The sequence below is a fragment of the Pezoporus flaviventris genome, unplaced genomic scaffold, assembly GCF_033815535.1.
Source record: "Pezoporus flaviventris isolate CSIRO_AGI_PZ_B2104156 unplaced genomic scaffold, CSIRO_AGI_Pfla_v1 ptg000002l, whole genome shotgun sequence".
NCBI classification, from domain to species: Eukaryota; Metazoa; Chordata; class Aves; order Psittaciformes; family Psittacidae; genus Pezoporus; species Pezoporus flaviventris.
In genome coordinates this window covers 68852004-68874872 of record NW_026892550.1, presented here as the reverse complement: position 1 = coordinate 68874872, position 22869 = coordinate 68852004, and the positions used below count along the sequence as shown (strand labels likewise).

The following is a 22869-nucleotide window of genomic DNA, read 5'->3' as shown; positions in this document are numbered from 1 at the left end:
AAGACAACTCTCTTCTCCAAAAGCAGCAATTTGATTCTGGACGATGAACGCCTGCCCACCAGTTGCCTGGGAGGAAGCTGAGTGCCCTCATCCTTCCCTCTCCCACACACGTGGTTCTCACACCAGAGGATGCTTTATTCTGCAGTCAGTCCCACTGGACTGGGCTCAGTGGCACTCAAATATGAATTAAGTTTAACTGGTGTGAAACCCTCTGCAGATGCTGTTTGGAGATTGCTTGTGAACTTAAATTCACCAAAACTGCAAGAAGCTGAGTTTAATATAATGACAGAAAAACAAAGCAAAAGACAAACATCAACCATGTCTTGCAGTGAGGCATGTTCCTAAGCCTATTCGTGTTGCAAGGCTGCTGCTCCACACAAAGCAAAACGGCTCTGCTTGGCAATACCCTTCAGCTTGCCTTTAAAACCAACTCAAGTAACAATTTCAATGCATCTTCTTACACCGAAAGACAAATTTCTATTTCCAAGCATGCTTCGGACTTTAAGATCAAGGAATCATTTCAAAAGAAGCTTCACAAACAGCTGCAATACTTCATAGGTATTCTGTTAACAAACATCAGCTCTTTCTATGCTTAATAGCATTACTTCCCACCTCCAGTAACACCATGAGCCCCATTCTTCATACATTTGCTTTGCCACATCAGAAGACCCACACAGCCCCACAGATCCATGAGTGTATAATAAAAGCTGAGAGAAACTGTCTCACCCTGATCACATCTTGAACACAGACCATGTGCTTATTACAAGAAGGAGCCACATTCAAGTCCTCTGCTCACGGGCAACATCTGTTTCACTCACAAGCACTGAAAAAGTTACTGGGAGATCGGTCAAGTCTCTCTCCCTCCCCCGGCCGACGATGCACAAAAGTGCATTCAGTCTGGTCACGGCGGAGTTTCATTCACGTTTCTGCAAGCTCGATGCAAGGCAGACTTTTTACTTTTTTTCCCTTCCGGGAATAGCATCTGTTAGTTTTTGTGGATTTGGCGGGTTTTGGGTTGGGTTCCCCCCCACCTTTCCTTTATAAGGGAAATCTTACGTCTTTCTCAACATGGATGTAAAAATCTCCCGGCCACCACATCCCCAGAAACGCGGTCATGCTGGAAGATGCAGAGCACGCGTGTGCCTCCGAAGACTCCCACGCCGGGATTTGCACCACTGCTCCTGCCGCAGCCGAGGCTCTGAAACCTCTTCCCGGGGGCTGCTGCCCACCGCGTACGAGGCACAGCCCTCCCCACTCCCCAGCTTTCTCTTCATGGGAGTAGGCAGAGCAGAAACACCCGCGGCCAGACACCGAACGCGGCCCCAGCCCCGACGGGAGCAGCCCGGGGACCACCGCGGTACCTCCCGGCCGCTTCAAGCGGAGGGCTTCGGGAGGAGCTACCCTCCGCCGGCCCGGCCCCGCTGCAACAAAGACCCGCGGCCCCAAACCGGGGCGAAAAAGTTTTGTGTGACCCCGCCGGGCCCTGGAAAAGGGGCACAGGCGGCAGCACCTCCGGCCTCGCACCCCGCGACCCTCCGCACTGCACCCCGGGCACCGCACCCTGCCATCCCCGGCGCTGCACGCCGCCGCGCTGGGGCGATGCCCCGCCAGCCTCGCACCACGCGGCCGATCCATCCTCCCGCCCCGCTGCAGCACCCACCGCCGGTCTCCCCACAGCCACGGCCATCGCGGTACGGTGCAGTACGCTGCGCTCCCCGGTCCGCCGCCGCTCTGCGCTGCTAGGTCTGCAACATGGCCACCCGGCGGGGAGGGCCCATGCGCAATGCAAAGGGGCCGGGCGGCGAGGCGGGATCCCCCCGGCCCTCCCCTGGGGACGGCGGCACCGCCTCGGCCGCCCGCGGTAACCTGGCGAGACCCGAAAGCCTGCTGGAGCCCCAGAGGGCAGCGCCAAGGGGGCACTCGATCCACGGCAGCAATGGCACTGAATCCCTCTCTTGGCCGCGCTGCTCGCCCCCAACCCGGCTGGCCTGCGGGGGGAAACCCGGCACCCCTCCGCCTGCTGTGCCCCAGCCCCGCCGCTTGTACCGTCCCCTCCACCCGAAAGTGTCACACTGTCCAACACCGTCAGCACCACAGCAATTGGGGGTACAGCTGAAAATAGAGAGCATCTGCTCCAGAAACCCTACCAAAGGGATGGCCAGGAGGTCCTACCAGTTTAGTTTAAAAGGAAGATGGGGATTCAGTGAAGAGTTATTTATAACAGGGGCTCAGACAGGAGATACCCCAGCTGGGGCTGTTTGCCAACAGGAACTCCTAAAGCCCTCTTAATAACAACACAGAAGGCAAAACCAGGCACCTCATTCTTCTCATTTCTCTGAGCTCTCTCCTGCTACCAAACACACCCATGCTTTGTTTTTAAACCCATGCTTTGTTTTCAAACAAACTGGGTACATCAAACTATAGTCACAGCAGCCAGGTTCTCTCCCCTTCCAGTAAGTGATTTCCAGGGGTGAAGCTCCTTTCCAGGGGTGAAACATAGCCAACTCCATGCTGCTCCAACTGACGTTCTTCATAAATATATATAAATGTTTAGTATCTTGATGTTAAGCATGGTAACATACCTCTTTACCTGCAAAGGTGGAAGTCTTAGGGCTAAATTCAACACATCTGCTCAAGTCATCAACCAAGGCAGGGGTGAATGGTCCTGCAAAGCATAAAGCCTCAAAAGGCTATAAAAGACAGAGACCCAATTTGCCACACTCATGAAAGACATGCTGAATTACAGATGTATCAGAGCTACCCCCATATGTGAATATCCACAGAGCCAAAATGGGAAAGCCAGAAGGCTAAAAGCTGAGAGCACCTCCTACAAGAAAACAACCCAGGACAGTAAATAAGTAGACCTCAGCAAAACACTTAACTATTTGTACACCATTCAACCCGAAGCTCTTACCTTTTCACTCCAAAAGCCATTTTTGTAGCACTGTGAATAAACACATGGTAGGTGGAGAACTACAAAGTCCAGGCATTTCCTTCTTGCAGCTCTTCTCACCATCCTTTGAAGGACTCGGGAACTGGCATTTGAGCTGGTGACCCATGCCTGCTCCTGCAGGCCCCATCTGAACAGAAACCTAAGGAAGCCCATGAGCACTACCTGCCACTGCTCCTCACCTGGGGCTCAGGGTCTGCACCTCGGGCAGCAGCCCATAGCTGGGTGTAGTTGCAGCCATCATCACCAAAGCTGCTTCACCACAAAAAAACACCAGTGGGGTTTCTGCCAGTGAGATTTTGCAAGGGTGGTTGATGCAGTGCTTTTGTGACACTAATGTGTTAGGCGCTACTGCTCATATCCCAGGGAGGCTGCTATATTAAACTCATGTTATTGCTTCTGTAGCAAATTCCTCCTGCATGCATGGCTCCAGGTGAGGAGGTGCTGAGTGTGCCTGTACTGGGAAGTGTGCTCAGACCAGTGCAGCCTCTAGTGGAAACCTAATGATCCTATTTAAAAAGTTGCCCTTATTGCATCTCCTGGGTGAGGCAGACAGCTTCCCCTTGGTGAATTAGAGGCATGCAGGATACTCCTGAATCAGCGTAACTTAACTAACACAAAGATCTTCTGCATATGCAAAATCCTAATGTGACTCACCCTTCCTTAGCCTGAAGCTGGGAGAGCTGTGGCTGAGTTTCCTCCATGATATTCATGCATACAGACCTTCCTGGGTACGGCTATTCATGCTGAAAGAGAGGGAAAAACCAAATATCAAGACAAGGAAATGTTCTGCTGCCCTTCCAGATCACAGCTAGTGTAGTTCCTTGCATTCCTCATGTTCATCAGGAAGAAGCAGACCCCTTGCTCCTGAAAGGTTCATAGCTGCTGCCAAGAAATTGGTACCTGAGCAAAGGGAATTCCCAGGATCTTGTTCTAGAGCCCCTGTGGGAGCTGTCTCCATTTTTCCAAAGCTGTTTGCAGACAGGGTACATTGATGCTTCAATAACCTTTTGTGTCAGCTGCAGGACCATTTGTAACATTACACAGGATGAGAAAATCCACAAGTAAACACCTAACTTTGGTTAACTTACAGAACAAAAAAGCCAAAAGGCTAAAAGCTAAGAGAAACTCCAAGTAACTGTTAACTATTTAGAAACAAACACAGCTATGTAGCTCCCTAAAGGCAACATCTTGCTGTATAACAATGGGACTAAGTGGTGTACTGCTTTTTTTGTGTGTTTAATGTTGCAGTAATGCTGATCCTGCCTCTATTTTGTGGTCAGCACTGCTCACAACTTGCCTACAGAAGGGTAAAGAGACATGGAGCTGTTGGAGCAAGTCCAGAAGAGGCCATGATGATCAGGGGCTGGAGCACCTCTGGTATGAAGATAGGCTGAGAAAGTTGGGGCTGTTCAGCCTGGAGAAGAGAAGGCTGCATGGAGACCTCATAGCAGCCTTCCAGTATCTGAAGGTGGCCTACAGGGATGCTGGGGAGGGACTCTTCATTAGGGACTATAGTGATAGGACAAGGGGCAATGGACTCAAGCTTAAACAGGAGAGATTTTAGGTTACATACAAGGAAGAAGTTCTTTACTGTGAGGGTGGTGAGGCACTGGAATGGGTTGCCCAGAGAAGTGGTGAATGCTCCATCCCTGGTAGTTGGACAGAGCCTTGGGCTACATGGTCTAGTGTGAGGCATCCCTGCCCTCAGAAGGCAAAGGATGGCAGAGGGGTTGGAACTAGATGATTTTAAGGGCCTTTCCAACCCAAACCATTCTATGATTCTATGACAGTCATAACCAAACAGGTTACAACTGACTGCTGTACTACTGCCCAGCATCTGAGCTATCCAACCAGTAGTATCTCTCAAGTGAGACATGTTAGGTGAACCCATTTCACCTCAACAAGCTCAACGAGGTCTTTCCAACCTCAGCAAGGCAAAGGCATCAGTTTCAGTCCTGCAGGTACTTCAATAGTCAATGTTACCTGAGCATGTTTAACTGCAAGAAAAAGTTTACAGAGTGAGAGCTGACATTTCTCAGTAGAAAAATCTCTTTTTTTTTTTTAGTCAAAGCTAAGCTTAGAGTAAGCATGATAATACCTCCAAGGATGTTTAAATGAAAATACAATACCATGGAAAGACTCCTGCTGACACCTTAGCCAAACACTGCTTTGATAGTAGTGTTGTCATTTGTTACTGTTACTATCTTCACAATCTACCCTCCTCCCTTATTTGTGATTACAATTATATCATTATGCTCCATTCATCTCATCTCAACCGCTTCTGCTGAGAGAGTGCTGCTGCCAAACACAGTAGTGACTGTAGTTTGAGGCTCATCACCAGACAAAGGAGAAAGGTATTTATACCTTGACAAACTGTACCAAAAGCATGTGTGAAGTGATGAAATACTAACACCACCCTTACCCTCTTCCCAGCACTTTGTTCAGATGAATGGGAAGCAGCCATACTCTCCTACAATATACACCCCAAGGAAAACCAAGAGGGATAGGCGGCAGAGCATGCGGTGCAGCTTCTCCTGCTGTGCCACCCAAGCAACCCAAATCTTGGCACATGGGAAGACTTCTCTGTTATATCACCTAAACTGTAACTTCTAACATAGAAACTTTAAAGTTTCTTTCAGGGCTGCTTCCAGAGGTTACAGCTTAGCTGTCCTGCAGCACCACAGTGCAATTCATCCTCCTTTGAACTGAGGGTTCAGAGTCAGCAACCTGAAAGCACAGGCCCATGTAGCTGGCTTACTTGAGAGCAACATTGCTGCACACATCCATCCTGCATGTGTTTGCAGGGTCTGAACCTCTAAACTTATCCTAGGGCTTTGTGTCACCAAGACAGAAATCACAAGCCTATATCCACCACCTATCTGCCTGGGGTTTGTGAAGGTTGCAGACACTTTGGGACACTGATCTTTCCATCCTTAGCTGTAACACACACGCTCAATGGTAATAGTATTACCAATACTGTAACACACACGCTCAATGGTAATAGTATTACCAATACAGAACAACATTAGATACTCACTCCAGCACAATATGTGTCCAACCTGTCCCAGTCACACAGTGAAAACAGATGATATAATTTGACTTCAGGCACCCTTGGTATTTGTGTGTGATTGTCGTACACAGGTACAATCCCCCACACTTGCAATATCAGCTACCCTGAATCACGTCACATTCACATATCTATTACCAGCTGTGTTAAGTTATGGACTCTCAAGGTGGGTCAGGGTGGAAGGCACCTCTGGAAATGCTCCGGTCCAGCCCCTGCTCAGAGGGTCACACATAGAGGTCTGCATGCAGTGGAGCTCTGAGGATGGGGACCACAACCTCTCCAGGCAACCTGCTCCAGTACCTGACTCGCTCACTGTAAAAGAGTTTTTCCTCACTCACAAACGGCATTTTTTGCATTTCAGTTTGTGCCCATCGCCTCCTGTCTGTTCACTGGCACAATGACTGATGGAGTGCTGGTTCTTCTCACCGCACGCCAGCAGTTAGCCTCGCACTTCTCAGAGCATGAGCAGGCCTCCTCCAGCCCTACTTCCCTCCCTTCCCGCTGCTGCTTCGCACCGCTGTCACCTCAGCCGCGCTGCCCCACGGGCCACCACCCCGGGCAAAGGCACCCGAGGGTGGCGGCCCGGCTGCGAAGGCGGAGGAGGAGGAGGCGCAGAGCCCCGGCGCGGCAGGAGGCGGGCTCCCCGCCGCGGCAGCGCTGCGCCCCTGGGCTCAGCGCCGAGCACCGACGGGCAGCACCGAGGAGGAGTACCGAGAGGTGGAAGGCCCGAAGGATGGCGCGGGAGCTGAGCCAGGAGGCCGTGCTGGACTTCCTCTGGGAGGCCGGGGGCCGAGCCCCCAACACGGCGCTGCTTCGCCACTTCCAGCGTTTCCTCCGCGACCCAGCCCTGACAGAGCCGCAGCAGCGGGAGCGTCGCGAATACTTCAAGAGCCTCGTCAATTCCCTGGCCACCGTCCACCCCGGCGCCACCCCCGGCGCCTCCAAGGACATCGTCCTCCGCCGCAGGTACCGCGACCTCCTCGATGAGGAGCTGCCGCCGCCAGAGGAACAGCAGGAGGAGAAGAAGGAGCCGCCACCGCCCCGACGCGACCCCGACGGGAGGCGCTGCCCCCAGGGGGAGGCGGTGGAGAAGAGCCACCTGGGCGAGGGGCAGCTCCAGAGGGCCGCCGTCACGGGGGGCTGTTCTGCCCGGGGCCGCGGCGGACCCTGCTGCGAGTGCCGCCGAGCGCGCCGCGCTGCCGCCGCCGCTGCCCCGACGCGCCCCGGGCCGCCACCCCGCGCCGGGCCGCCCCGCTCCCGTTCTCCTCCTCCCCCCCCACAGCCGCCCCCCTATCGGACCCGGCCGCTGTCCTCGGGCCCCTGGACGCTTCACCCCGACGGGCCCCCGCGCTGCCGGCCCCCGGCGCTGCCGACGGGTCCTGGGGCGCTGACCCCCGCCGGGCTGCCCCCATACCAGACCCCACAGCCGCCCTCTGCCAGACCGTCCCGGTGCCGGTCCCCACCGTTGTCGCGGGGCCTGCCTCCCTCTGGGTCAGCCCCATCAGGGTCCCTGCCACCACAACACCCTGGAGGGTCTGCCCCAAGCCGAGCACTGCCACTGCCGCCGGGCCACGGGGTGCTGGACCCTGACAGGCCACTGCCCCCTGATAGGCTGCCTCAGCCCCCGCCTCCCCCGCAGCTCCCCGCCGGGATGCCCCTACTGAAGGCTGCGCCACCCTCATCAAGCCCGGGGCGGCGGCCCCGCAGCGGACCGTCCCAGTCCCCCCTGCTGCCATCGGGCCCTAGAGCACTGTCCGCCACCGAGCTGGCCCTTCCCACCTCCCCACAGCCTCCCCTCGCCGAGGTACCCCCATCCCGGTCTCTGCCGTTGCTGTCCGCCCCAGGGGTGCTGTCCCTGTCCCGGTCCCTGCAGGCGCTCCCTGCCAGCACCTCCTCATCCCCACATCATCCATCAGGCCCAAACGTGCTACCCTCCACCAGGCTGCCCTCGGCACAGTCCCGGTCCATGCAGCATCTCCTCACCAGTCCAGCCCCACTGAGGTCATCCAGGGTGCTGGCCCCCAGTGGACCAACCCAACCTCAAACCCTGCTGCTGCACCCACGTCAATCCCTGCCACTGCCATCACATCCTAGGGCGCTGCCCCCCACTAGGCCACCCCCATCCCAGTCCCCACCACAGTGCTCCACCCAAACACCCCCTGCCAGGCCACCCCTGTCCCAGTCCTTAATGAAAGCAGAGGGCCCCGCAGGGCCCCAAGCCCCAGAGAGCAACCCCCCAGCCCCGCCACCTATCTTCAGGAGCATCAGGCGCCAGCTTGCTTTGTTGGAGGCGCAGGACAGCCCCCTGTCGCTGCCAGATGACTGCGGGCGGCAGCCCCGCACCTTGCCCTCCAAGAGCTCCCCTCGGCGCATCTCAGGCCGGGGGCTGCTGGTGCCGCTGGGGCAGCGGGAGCACACCTGGCTAGTGGCGGTGTCAGCGGGGCGCTGGGCGCGGGTGAGGGGGCTCTTCCTGGAGGAGCCGGAGCTGGCGCTGCAGCGGGACTTCATGTCGGGCTTCACCATCCTTCACTGGCTGGCCAAGCACGGCGACGGGCCGGGCCTGCAGGAGCTGGCAGCGGCGGCACAGCAGGCTGGGCTGGCCCTGGACGTGGACGCGCGGTCGGGCTGCGGGTACACGCCGCTACACCTGGCTGCCATACACGGGCATCAGCTCGTCATCAAGGTGCTGGTGCTGCAGCTGGGCTGCCAAGTGCAGCTGCGGGACAGCAGCGGGCGCAGGCCCTGGGAATACCTGGGCAGCGCCACCTCGGGGGAGATCTGGCAGCTCCTGGAGGCTCCCCGGGGCACTATTATGTTCCCCACTCAGCCCCTGGCCAGCAGCGCGTCCTCTGTCAGCAAGGCCTCGCTGCCGGCTGGCAGGGCAGCGCTGCCTGCCTGCCTCAGGCCGCAGCACGGCCGCGGGGCAGCATCCCACCGCACCGGCAGCGAGAGTGACTGAGAGACGGCTTCCTGGGATCCCCCCCAGTGGAGATGGGGCCTTGCTGGCCACCGTGCAAGCGGAAGCCATGCAGACAGGAAATGCTGTGAAACAGACTGAACCTATTGGAGAATGTACTTTAAGTTAATCTGATGAACCGCTGTCTGAGCCTCTCTGCCCTTACCCCCGTTTCTTGCTTTTCTACCAGTGGGAGGATGCAAACAACTCTTTTGGAAGCACACAGGACCCTGGTAGGCAAGTCCTATGTGCCTCACAGGGCAGGCACCAGCTGCTGCGGGCAGCCACAATCCCCAGTGCTAGAGGGACCATGGGTTTAGAGTATCAGACTCTGGTGTGAAGCTCACAGCCTGGCCGCAGCCAGGGTGGAGTTCTCGCTTTTGCTTACAGCAGCAGATTGGTTTTGGTCCTGGGTTTGCAAAACGCTTGTTTACACTGCCTAAACTCTGGGCACTGGCCATGGCTACATCCCTTTTTAATCCCAGCAGGTTAAGGATGAGCCCGTTTTTAAAACTAGAGCTGATCGAGGTCCAGCCTTCCAGCAAGAATCCTCAGAGAGCACCTGGCCATGGCAGAGGGTGGCAGCTGGGGAGCCCTGAGCAGAGGAGGGTGCAGCACTCCCACCCCGCTTCTCAGCCCATTGTGCCCACCAGCCCTTGCAGAAAGGAATGCAGGGCACCACCACAGCCCTGCTGCTCCCCATGACTGCCCAGCAGCACCGATACTTGCATATCCAGTCCTTTTCCTCACACTGCAGGACTGCATAGTGGCTAGAGCTTATTCCCATGCCTGGGGATGGAAAGTGTTGCTGGAGGAATCCGTGTTGGGCGGAAAAGGAGCTGTGCTGTGGTACAGTTCCCAAGCTTGTAGGGGGAAGGCAGTTTCATAACCAGAGCTGCGTTTTCCCAGAGACCCCAGCCCTTAACTGCCTGTTAGGTGTTTATGTGATGGGAGTGGGTGGGATTGGAATCCAGGTGCAGGGAAGAGATGTTCAGTGCAGTCATTCATAAGAGTTTACAAATAACAAGCTGACTTTAGGAATCTCACTGAATTGCACGGATTCTGTAATGTACTCTGCTCTCTGAATTAGCATAAATGAGCTTTTAAACAGTAAAACAAATACCACAGGTTAATCTTGCATCTAATCTTGCTCTCCAATAGACCCTTTATAGAGGCAGGAAGAGAGCTAAGTACATGAGGCAGGGATGCATCACTGCCTGGGTGATGCTCCTGCTGCTGCATGACCCCAGCCATAGGATCAGTGGGTGCCAGTGCCTGTTAAACTGGGGCTGCTGGCTCTGCTCCAGCGGGATGCTCTGGGGCACACCAGTGTGGTAGGTGGGACTGCTCACGTATTCGAGGCATGTGTCTGAATGCCTGCAGTTTCGGGGAGGAACGGGAATCAGGGCAGCAGAACCTGACCCTTGCATAACATACTGCTGGGGAATGCCTCGAGTCTTTGATCAGGCACTAACTGAGGTCTCTGCTTTGGCTGGGGTTTGTCTGAGGGAGGAAGTCTTTCCTGCAGAGGGGAAACTACTCTGCCTGACTCTGTGGCCACAACCTTTTCCCAGCCTGGCTCTCTTCTTTCACAGAGGAAAGAGCTCGGTAAACCAGGGCAGTGTCCTGTGAATGATCGTTCCTCTCTCAGAGGACAGCACAAGCTTGAATTCATGAGAAATTCAACTCCTATGTAACCTCTGAGCCAGCGGTATGGGCACCTGGGGAGCCCTCCAGGACTCCCTCACAGCAGGAGGAATCAATTCTATGTATCTTCCTCCCTCTTAGACCCGGTGGCAGGTTATAGCCTAGATCAGCACCAGCATGCAAAGCAGCTGTTGCCTGGTAAAATGCCAAAGTCTTTCCCACCACATTCAGAGCCATTGCCACAATCCACATCATGCACCAGGCTTCCTTGGGAAAGAGCTCACTACAGCCTTCCTCCAGCCTTGACTCGGAGCTCTTAAAAGCAATCAGGTTATGGGTATTAGGAATGCCACCAGAGCCTTTGTGTACAGCAAGCTTCAGGGAAGAAACCCCAAATGAAAGAAGTTTGTAAGCTGACTAAAGCTGTCTGATGGGGAACATGCCTTTGCTCCAGAGCTGTGTCAGGTTTTTCCCTTACTATCTCCAGTGTTGTTAAGACAAAGACTGGGAAGGACGGTGCTACCTTGGCATTCTCATTTTACAGCCTTTCCATGACCTTTCTCCGTGACGCAAGTAGTGCTTTTTTCCTCACCCCTGCATGCTGTTGCAGACCTTGTCTGTCATCTTTTCAGAGCAGTTTTCTCTCCCTTGTGATATTCAATTCAGCAGTCTAACAACAAGGTGTGAAAAGATTTTGTGACCACCCTGTGCTCGCCTGTTGGGATGACACAGAGAAGCTGCTTTCTCCAATTTTTAAATTATAAAGCAGCTCTTAGGAAGTTTGGAACTACAAAAAGACCTTTCCCTACTGGATCCAGCATGCATCCACTCTGGTTTATCACCCTAGGATGACTTAGGAGTTCTTGGACTGCTTGGTAATACTACACAGCTCCTACACCACTCTTTTTAAAAGCAGCCAGTCACTGCTTGTGGGAATAACCACCCTTTTAAGCCACAGAAACCCTTATCCTCCAAGTTTTCTGCTGAAATAAGCAACAGACGGTGAAACCCATCTCCAGGCCATGGTGCAAGGCAGGGCCAGATTCTTCATCAGCCATGCCTAGAGGAATCACCCTGCTGCCCTGGAGCATCAGGCAGGCAGAGCAATGCAGGCATTGTAGGTCCAGTCCCCCAGGAATAATCCACCCCTGTATACACACACATGCAGCCTGAGCATCTCTGTTCAAAGCACTCTCTACTTCCTTACTACTTACTCATCAGCCTGCCTGGCCCCATCCACACCCGTGTACGCTGCTGTTTCCTGATTGCAGGTGGATGTGGCTCCTTGCCTCACACCCAGTCCAGGCATCTGATTTAGCACCACCCTGAAACACAGGATGTGCCATGGATTAATGCACAGCAGGACTGTGGCCTCTCCTCTCATTGCTTGTGAAAACACACCTCCCACCTGATGGCTGCTGATGACAAAAGTCCATCCCCTGCTCTCCAGTGCTTATCTCTAACCAACTGCCTTGTGCTCTGAGACACATTCTCCAAAGGGGGTGGGTGTTTACTTATGCAGTAGCCTTTGCCCATCTCATAACATCAAGCTTGTGACCTGGGAGCCTCACCAAGCTGTGGTAAAGGTGACCCTGCAAGAACAGTCCCACCCTTCTCACCACCTCCCTGCTCCTGGAACACATCCTTTCCTACCTACTCATTAGATTGCTAAAAGCAGACAGCACAGCAGAGCTGGATGTTGATTCGGATTCATGCAGCTTCGTTAAGGTCTTGATTACATTCCCAAACTGTGTCTCTCATTAGACTCATGCAACAGCTTTTACTAACAGAAGTTGGTCTGGCAGCCTGTTGTGATTGCTTAGCTGTTAACCAAGTCTCTTATTAGTCACCAACTGTCCTTTGACTATAGAGTCCTTTTCACTTAAGCCCAATCAGATGGCTTCTTAAACCAAAAGAGTTTGCAAGACCTAGTGCTTAAACGAGCAATCATTTGTGCTGAATAAGGTAAACCCAGCAGAGAAGAGGTAGTCCTGTTTTCTGACAGAGCTATAATTTGAGGACATGAAGCTCCTCCCACTGAGAAAATCAAAACTTTCCATCTGAGAGGAGCTTCCCGTATACAGACACACCAGATGTACATGGAATGTCCCAGTCTGACAGCAGCAAGGTGGTAACAAATGGCCATGCCTCAGTCTGGGGTTTTACAAGCCTCTGGGCAAGTACCAGGTGCTAGAGCAACAGTGGGATTCAAGCTCAAACAACCCAAGGGGCTTTCATGCAATTAAAACAGTCTCTTGGGCAAAGCAGTTAGGCAATGCAGCAGAGCATTACTAACATAAGCTAATGGCCAGGACACCCTTTAGATCACAGCACTTTCTGAAGCAGCAAGAGCAAGAACTTGTAGAATTAAAAGAACACATTGAAGTCCATCACACAAAATTAACTTTTTCTACAGTGACAGATGCCATTTAATTTAAATAGTTTATATACAACTTCATAGTGAGAAGAATGTCTTGCACACTTAACAAGTAATGAGACAATCTCAATTACTACTAATACCTGTTAAAGTTGGAATTTCTCATGACTACATCTACACCCAGTAGTACTAGATGGCAGGTTAGCAGGGTGCGTTTTAGAAGAACAAACTCCAATTTACTGTACAATTTTCTCCAGCCCAGGTTTCCCCATTAAAATGAGAATTGTTAGTCCTTCAGGGGAAAAATATAGTCTTTGGGAACTGTGTCACACTGGAAAGCACTAAAAGTTGAATTCTCGGTTTACATAAATGAACATCCCTAATCCCCAACACGAGGCTATTTAAACAGATGAAACTTGCTTTACTATTAATAAAACAGTGAAAAAGAGACATGAACTTAAAGCTATTCTAGGAAATTCATTTAATGATAATATATCTAAACAAGCTACTAAACCATTTTTCCCCAACATGTAAAAAAAAATAAAAATATCTGCTTTGAAAAAGAAACCAATCAAAATAATTTATTAAAATAAACTGTAATAGTTGCATCTCAAAGACTTCTAAGAGTACCTAAGAATATTTTTCTTTATCTACACATTTCCAATCAGTTATAACCCCCAAATGTGAAAAAAATAACCTTTCCCACCCCCTTATACAGTCTCAGCACTGGGCAAAACCTGCTTAAAAGGAGCCTGGAAGTGGCTTCATTGTTACCACATGTAGTGGGTCTCTTCTGATGGTAGAGTCTTGCTGGTGTTTCCTTTGAAAGCAGCAGGATGGCAAAATAAAAAGTACAAAAATGGAGGTGATTTTCGGGTTTTGTTTCGTGGCTGAGCAGATGCACTGTGTTTCAGCTGTGCTAATTTTGAAGAAAAGAAAAAGCTGACATTTTTATCTTACTCATAAGGAAAGCTTAAAGCTTGAATGTGGGGGTAGAGAACTTTTAGGGCAAAGCATTTAATTGTTGACTTTATGCAATAGAACAGTTGAAAGAAGAGGAAGAATTCAAAAGCCAGGAGAACAAGCCAAGGAAGGTATTATAAAGGATTAAAAAAAACCCCAGATGGATAAACCTTAAGTTTTTCTTATGACGTGGAGAGAAAGTGGTATAGTTCCATATGTAACCTAGGGGGTGATTTTGGCTGGCGCTGGGAGAAATGTCACAGCCTTACGCAGGTTAGTCACTCGGTGCACTAAGTACCATGGGTAAGAGGCCTGGTGCTGAGGCATAGCTGTGTGGAATACCTAACCAAGCACAGCACCTTCCAGTGCAAGAGCCTGTCTGTGAAGGCACAGAGGTGTGACCTTGCATGTGTTATGTTTCTTTCACTGGAGCAGTTAATTTGACCTAATAGAGCAAACTTCTCTCTGCATGGTTTAAGTGAGTCTATGGCTCATAGTGCTTCAAATCTGCACTGTACTTTAGCAAAGTCAAAACACAGCCCTAAGGTCTATCAGGACTTCCCTACTGTACAGCCTGTTAACAAAACATAAACAAATCAAAATCTGGAATATACTTTCACCCTGCTATTAGTTTTCTTAGCTCTGATGGCACTGAAGGAAAGCACAAAACTGCTCATGGCAGATTGGTCAGACTAAGATTTCTGATGTCTTTGTCTCTATGTGATAGTGTTTCCCAGGCAGAGCTGTTCTATCTGTTTAAAAGCCACAAGCTACTTAAAATGAATTTTTTAAGAAGCCAGTTTCTGTGGGAAAGGAAACACCCATCAAAACTATTCACAAGTTTCTCCATGAGAGCACGTCAGACTATGGGGACTGGTCTCAGTTTGCATTTCTAATGCTGCCATGGGAAGCAATGACCAAAGTCCTTCCAGATGTGTCACAGCAGCTTACTCCTGGCTGCCGGGCCTCTGTCAGAATAGTTACTGGTTTAAACATTTTCTTTCAGTTTTCCTGTGACACAGCTGTAGACATGAGGAATGTTCTGATGAATCTGATACCAGAAGAGGTCTTCAATGTAGCTGAGAATACTTCAGTCAAAGTGGGAATTGGAAGAATTTGTGTGAGTGTGTGTCTCGAGCTTGCTGTCCTTTAGTAACTCAGGAGGGAACAAACAACTAAGCACAGCCAGGCACAGAGCTGGTGTTATCACAGCTTGTTCAAAGTCCAAGTGGGAATCGCATGCCACTGGTAAACAGAAGAGATTGCTTAGAGAAATGGGAAGGTTTTGAGCCTCACTAACATATAACAAGAAATACTGCAAAGGCCTTGATGGGGAGTGTTATTGCTACAGGGATGCAGAGCTGTGGTCTCTCCAATAACAAGCGCTTCCCCCTCCTTATCTCCCTAGTGTTACTTGAACTGCATGGTGATGGTACCTTAAGTATGAGGGTTTGGCCTGCTCTATTGTCAAAGGTAAATGAGTGCATGGGGCTTCAGCCATTGTCTAAAGGTTTTGGCACCCTGGCCTTGGCTGACAGGAGCCAGCATATAGCACTGTGCTTTGCTTCTTCTCTGGGCCCTAGAACAAAATGGGGAGTTCCTAAGGAAGAGGGCAGTGATTGTCCTTAGAGCCAGGCAGTTTGCAAGTGTCTAGGGAAGGCAGCAGGGCTCCAGAGCAAAACCCAAGGGAAAAGCAAATGCTCCTGCTCACTTCCAGCCCACAGGGCTTTGGTATAGGCTCTGCAGAACTTGGGGGCAGCAACAGTCCCTCTCCGAACCATCACTAGTTCCTGACTTGTGCAACTTCAGTCTCTCTGTGACTTTACCCGAGGGAAAGCCTGCCTGTTGCTGTGGATTGCTTCATGTCCCCGTCTGGCTATGCTGGCACCTCTAGTTTAGCCCATACGTCCATGTACATAGGCTGGGCAACCAAGGTGGGACCCTGTGCTCTGACCCTGACTTGACAACCCAAATTGCACTACATCCTCTGTCTGACTGAGGCTGTGTCCCTTACCCAGTGCCTGTGTTTGTGCCAAGTGGCATCAAGTCACCCCAAATGCTGGAAGACCTTTGCTATGAACATGCTGAAAATTACTGAAGACTTTAAAACACAAATACTGGGAGGGGATTAACTCATATATGAGAAAACATGTATAAAACTGTCCAAATCCATTAACAAATAATCTTGCTCTTTTACTTCCTAGATAGCTGCTTGTATGAAAACACTTCATCAGCTGAGTTTCCAGCTCTGCTTGTGAGTCATGGCATCAGTGACAAAGAAAGTAAACCTTGGATCTTGCTTTAGCATATTTTGTGCTGGAGGTTTATAAGCCACAAGCCTGTTAACCAGAATTTGTTCTCCCCGCATACTACTGGTCACCACAGCCCAAGGCAAAGGCAAGGGAAGTACCACAGAATTAGGAGACCATAGTTCACTGCAAGCACAAGAAGCTGACAAACCCCATCAAAAATCCCTATACGTAAAACCTCTTTTTCTGGAGATGGGGGACATGCAATGTTGTTTCATTACACGTAGGATGTATATATCAAAACACACCTGTTCCCATAAAAAGATGAGCAAAAAGATGGGCACTGTACAAAGCTGAACATCTCACTGACTAGATATGGTTTAAGTGCTTTAGAGTTGGGAAAGAAAGCAGTGAAAATCTCTTGCCATGGCAGGGCAGCAACCAGAGAAGTGACTTTAATAAATACCACCTCCAGGAGGTCAGTAAGCCTGGCAGTCTTGCCTCCAGGTAAAGACACACAGATGGGCATTCTCAAGGGAAGCTACACATTTTCCTTTGCATAAACAATAAAACTGGTTTAGTCATCCGCTGACTGGTGTGCTCAAGGGAGATGCAGATCTTTGAGTTCAGGAGTTATTTGCATCTGATTTGGATTTTTTGTCTCTTTGCTTGATAAATACTGACTAAATGAGGTAAACAAACATCCATGGTTTCCCATTGCTGCCTCACAACAAGCCCAAGGCTGCTATTTCTCATAGTGCTTGCCTACTGATTTTGTGTTGGATGGCTTTTTAGCTGCTGGATGGTGTGTGCTAGAGATGACAGCAGTCAGTCATGGATCTGCATGTCCATGCATACAGACAGAGCATCTGCAAAATCCTGTTCTTCCTGCCTGTGGTTGAAGGGGAGGGCATTTAAGTGGTGCTTCCCTTGGATATTGATCCTTGCGGACTCTGGCAGGTGTGCTGCTTGACAGTCCTTGGGCTGAGATGCCCAAAGGTGTTGGGGGTTATGTGCAGTCAAGCTCTGACAGGCAGCTGTCTCTTTCCTCTTTGGTGCTGAGCACACCTCACTGCAGACTCTCATTTGCCATGGGAAGGCAATGCCTCAGAGGATGCCTCAGTGGAGTCTGCCACCTTTTGCTGTCTGATGTGGTGGCAGCTGCGTTAAGGTAGCCAATTGCATTGGCGCTTTCCCATGGGTCTTCAGGGCATGCTGGAGCCCATGTCATGAGTCATGGCTGAAGCCCTTAGCATAAGTCACAGCTCTCCCAGTTTCCGGCTGCTTGTCAGTATGAGAAATCCTATCGGCTTCCTTCTCCCTTCATCCTGCAGTGCCCAGGGCTCCCCACTGCTGCCTCATTTCATCATGCTGTGCCCCAATCTTTTCATGGACCCACCCCAGAGCTGCAAGTAAGAGCACCACAGCCTCTGGGGGATTTAGGAGTAGGGTTTCTGCTCTGCCCACAGTGCTCCATAATGATGCTCTTGCTTCCAAGCAGGATTTAGTACCTGCCACTTGCAAGTGTATTTCTCAGTATATATGTGTGTACTTCTAACTGGCTCTTCTTATTTTAGCTATCAGCTGAGATGTCATCTTCCAACCATGTGAGAAACTGCCTGTTGATTGAATGGGAGACAATCAAATGATGCGCCTGGATTTGATACTATTTTAGAGCTGCTATATTGAAGGGATCCAGTAATGTTAGTGTTAAACCTGAGCGCATTTTATTTTGTTGCACTTTAGCAGCCAGATAGGATCAGAGCTTGTTCCTGAAGCAAGGGAGCCCTCCTAAACTATTTCAGGTAAAGCCTAAATCTGGCTGGTAAGACAGAGAGAGAAGATGGCAGGAAGGGGAAGGAACTTCACCCCTAGAAGCGTCACTTTGAAGGCCCTTCAGTATCTTGGGCCTCAGAATATACAGTGTCAACGTTTATTCAGAGCTAGTTGTTACATATTTCAATTGGCTGGCTCTTTCCAAGGCATTTCTCAAATACTTGCTGACAATTTTCTTTTGCCTAAAATTGAATTTGGGAAATCTGGGCCAACTTTAATACAATCCCTTCTCACTGTGGGTGGCCTAAAGGAGACAAATTCCGGCATACACATGTTCCTGTGGGAAAGATCTCCAGATGGCTTGAGTTTCTAAACCATCACGGCATGTTGTATGTGCTGTATGTCGGGCTAGAAGTGAGCTCTGCTAAACCAGTCCAGCTTAAGGTTGCTGGAATGTTTTTGTGGACTCTGGGCTGATGCAGAAGGCTTGGTCCCACCCTATTCAAAGTGACTGTGAGGTGTTTTCTCCCACTGATTTGAGTAAAGATCCAAACCAGGAAACTACAGTCCTTCAGCCTAAGGGAGACCGCTACCTTACAGGTTTTGTGTAGTGACGTAAGTAAAATCAGGCCTTAAAAAGTCATAAGGAGAAAGCATAAAAGGAGCAACAGGTCTTATTTTTGTCAGCTGCTGGGGGGAGTAGGAGCCCACAGCCAGTGCCTTCTCCTGACTTTAGCAGGACTAAGTAAGGCATGTCACCCTGAGCAGTGCAGAGCTGCCTCTGCCTTCCAGCCCTGCTTAAAGCCACTCCTGTGTCAGACAACAGTGGAGGAAGTCATGCTTCCTGATGTGTCTACTGTGACAGTATGGATCCAGGCCTTTGGCCCGGAAAGGGGCACATCTTTCAGAAGAGCAGCCTGGCTTTGTTGGTAAAACCTAGCAAATTTACCTTTATGGATGGCACTAAATGATGAAAGCTGATTTGTGACTATGACATGAAACAAAGGCTAGACCCCTGACCTGTGTGCTGTCACCATAGTTCAAGACAAAATCTACCTAAAGGCAGGCTTCAGTGATGCTCCTTCTCTGCAGACACCACTCCTTTATCTTGAACCAGAACAGGCTCTGTTACTTGCCATCTCTCTCTTCTTGCTCCACTCACCGTAGGGTCCAGACCCAGCTAACCAGCTCCACTGCCCGAGTGGAAGGGGAATGCAGATGCATTCCCTTTGAGCTTTCCTCATGTCTTACCATGCAAAGCACTTCAACCCCCACAAGTCCCCATCCAGCTGATCGTAAGTTACAAATCAAACCCAGCTTGTCTGGAGGTACACCACAGAAATATATAAGGCTTGGAAAGTGCTGCTGTCCTACAAGTTTGCAATGTGGTCATAGATGTGAAGTAAACAGTGCTGTTAAGAAAAATAAATACTTAGAAGTGCCAGAGCTGATAGACCTGTGGAAAACATGTGCTTGAAGGGTCAGTAACCTGTGGTCTCTGCTATGAACTCATACTGTAGCAGTTGCTATAGGTTCCAGCTCCAGACCTTGCTGTCTGGGGCATGATCTCACAGGGGAGCAGCGGTAGGTCTGTCCCAGGTGACACGGGTCTCATACTATGGTAAGAAACAGGGAAAGGAGTGGCCTGGCAGTCTACAGCAGCGGGGCCTCACCTGCTTTTTACTGCACTCTTGCAAGCATGGTGACTTTGGATGAGAGATAAATCTTCCTGCTGTCTGATGAGCTGCACAGAGGAGGAAAGGAGGAAAACATGTACCTAAGTTTAGAGAAGTGGGGACCTCCAGTGAGGAACAAATGTGAACAACTCCTTTGAGATGAAGCAATAAACTCGAAGGAGAGGTGTTTGCCACCTGTAAAATTAAAAGCTATGGGGCTGTGTGTGCCAAAGTGAAATGAGTCCAAAATAACAAAGCCCCAGTTCTCCTGGGTGGCTAACAATTTGCTCTAGTTAAATGTAATCCACTGAGAGATGAGAGAAACACAGGGATTGGCAGCTTGGGTCAGTGTTAACAAGGGAAATAAAATGATGAGACATACTTTAAATTCCACTGAGGGCATCAGCAAACTCCTTTCATCACTCTGAGATAGTGCAAGAAGTTCTTTATAATTAACTTAATTGATAATTAACCTGGAATAAAGGTGCTTCCCTTTTAATGTAAGGGAGAGTTGAAATTGGGAAACCCTCTGGGATAAAAATGGTGTGGTGACATGTGGCCACACAACCCCAGCTGGCATCCAGGGTGGACTGGACTGTCAGCCCCCCTTCCTGGCACAAACCTCCTTCCAAAGCAGTGCTCTGGGATGCATGGTGCCTGTAGGCTGTGGGAGGGCCTCAGCCTCCTGCCGCATTGGACTGTGGCTCCCCAGCCAGCCTTTGTCTTTCAAGGGCAGGGAGTCTGGCTCTGTTCCCATATGGATCAGACCAATCCTAAAGTTTGCCCTGTAGTTAGGGCTGGAAGATGCCATGGTGGTAAGAGCATTGTTTTAGAAGGAGCCTTTGCAGAAAGGTCCAGAGAAACTGTCCAACAGAAACCTTCAAGGGGCTACTACTACTCAAGCAAAAACGCAGAAGCTTCTCAGATGAGACAAACTAACATGCTGCAGAGGAAACAGGAAGAATCAGACACTTCAACAGTGGTAGCAGAAGATTGCTTAAGTTAAAGTCCCCAGATAATCTAAGAGGTAGAAAACAGCCTTGTGTGTGTATATATAATGTGTGTTTCTCTTATACTGTAACAGCACAATGCTTAGGTTGCAGGAGTAACCTGGTGCTGAGACCAGGATCCCATCCCGACAGTGCTGACACAAGTATTTCCTAAAGACGGTGCAAGAGAAAGATGCTGTCTTGGCTTGATGAACCGAGAATGGGCTTGGACTTAGAGAGACAAGCTCAAATCTTTCCTAAAGAAAGTGAAAGAAATCCCTGAACTTACACCAAAGTGCAAGCTTTATCTCCCACAAGAAAAGGGTGAGTTTTCCTTGTCATTATTTTACCAGTCTGGCCCTTGCAATACTGTAAATGAATTGGAGCAGTTTTTCTCCTTCCCTCGTCAAAAAGACTGAGGTGCAGTGGTGCCCTCCCAGGGAGGCACATGTGCAGCACCACTGTGCTGAAGGAGGAGAAAGCTGCTCTCTCACTCTTTCAGCCAGAAGTAAGGCCTCTTTCTCAGCGACAGCAATGACTAATGTAGGATATGCAGCACCAACAACTAGCAGTCTGTGTGGGTTCAGCACAAGACAAACCAGGCACAGATATTGACAAGCCAGCAGCGCTGGCCTCTGCACCCTGTGTCACACAGGCTAGAGAATACACCATAGTCCTTGAGTTAGCAGAGGTGTGTTCTTAGACCTTCTAAAACCAGGGCTAAGGCATCGATAATGACAGAAGTGACTAGTCAGGGATATGACTTGCCAAGGGCTAGGGTGTATTTTTATTCACAGATTAAAAAGAATAACAATCAGTATGCTGCATCCTTTTGGTATTCACATTTTTCTAAAGCAAATCTGGGGTATTTTGAGAGAGCTATAAGAAAATCAGACTGGCTGGTTCTCTGTGCAAATCAAGACATGAAATAAGAGCTTGGGCTGCTGGGGTCTGCCCAGCATCAGGTCCCCATGCCCTCAAGCAAGCCTGCAAGGTGCTGGCTTGGCACTCTTTATTTTCCCCACAGGGGTGAATTCCTCTGGGCATCACCCTCCGGATGAGCAGGAGTTCTCTTCCTGGTTCTGCCAGAGCTGCCTGGTGGGTGCAATGCTTCTCCCCAAAAGTGTGTGTGAGCCTGGAAATGAGAATACATACACTGCATGCACCCATCTAGTCTCTCTCAGGACCTGTACATACTGCAGCCCTCACTATAGTCCAGGTAAGACCTGGGCTCTTCTCTGCATTGTTTTCTGCCCCAGGTTTCTTCTCAGAACATCACCTGCTGGTCCTGGGGTGCAAGAGCAGCTTGCATAGGGCAGCACCTCTCTCTCTGACCCACCTTTGAAACACACTCTAATCCTCTGCCTGCCTGCTGCGAGCTTTACGTTATTCCTTAGGCACAAAACTCCCATGTCAGGAAGCACGGTGGGGCAGGGCCGAGGCCCTTCCCTATGGGCAGTGCAGGATGTCCTCTCCCTTGTGTCATACAGAGGGACTGGGGCCACCCTTGATGGGGTGGGGATGGGCAGCATTGCCTCACTTTGTGGCCCATCTCCCTTTACATATCCTCTGAAAGAGAAGAAAACCCTCTGGGGAATTTTAGGATCATAGAATCACAGACTGCTTTGGGTTTGAAGGAACCCTAAAGCTCATCTGGTTCCAGCCTCCTGCCAAGACAGGGACACCTTCCACTAGACCAGGTTGCTCCAAGCCCCGTCCAACCTGGCCTTGAACACTGCCAGGGATGGGGCAGCCACAGCTTCTCTGGGCAACCTGTGCTAGTGTCACACCACCTTCACAGGGAAGAACTTCTTAATGTCTAATCTCAGTCTCCCCTCTGTCAGTTAGATCCATTCTCCCTTGTCCTGTCCCTACAGGCCCTTGTCAAAAGTCCCTCTCCAGATTCCTTGTCGGCCCCCTTTAGGTATTGGAAAACTGTTGTAAGGTCTCCCTGGGAGGGAGAGACCTTATTTTATCCCACTGGAGGCTGAAATAGGGAAGATCTTTATTCTGCTTTTCCAAAATTGGTGTAATCCCTAAGGAAAATGGAGGGAGTTGAGCATCTCAGCATTGCAGTTTGAGAAAAAACACTTTACTGATTTCACAGGGCTTAACACCAGGAGTGCTTTAAATCAGAGGCAAGGCCAAAGGCTTTGTTGCTAAACCAACCAGGCTGCCAGTGCAGAGCATTCAAGGAAAACAAACAGCGCAGCCTC

The 22869-nt window shown here is 50.4% G+C and overlaps 2 protein-coding genes across 6 annotated transcripts in view; one reads left to right on the top strand and one right to left on the bottom strand.

The window, feature by feature from the left end:
- SEPTIN11 (septin 11) overlaps window positions 1–11959 on the bottom strand; it is a 62560-nt gene extending 50601 nt beyond the window's left edge. For 4 of the 5 annotated variants that reach the window (XR_009741452.1, XR_009741453.1, XM_061442922.1 and 1 more), the window contains exon 1: window positions 1661–1759. Coding sequence is in view for 2 of the 5 variants with exons in the window: in XM_061442922.1 (XP_061298906.1) it covers window positions 1661–1687 (27 nt within the window). In the remaining 3 variants the exon portion in view is untranslated. Of the gene's footprint in view, window positions 1–1660; window positions 1760–11837 lie in introns of those variants that run through there. The other variant, XR_009741454.1, reaches the window with a different exon arrangement.
- SOWAHB (sosondowah ankyrin repeat domain family member B) lies at window positions 6621–9131 on the top strand. The gene has a single exon (XM_061442955.1). The coding sequence runs from the start codon at window positions 6754–6756 to the stop codon at window positions 8977–8979; it is 2226 nt and encodes a 741-aa protein (XP_061298939.1). The 5' UTR covers window positions 6621–6753; the 3' UTR covers window positions 8980–9131.
- Window positions 11960–22869: the final 10910 nt, after the last annotated feature.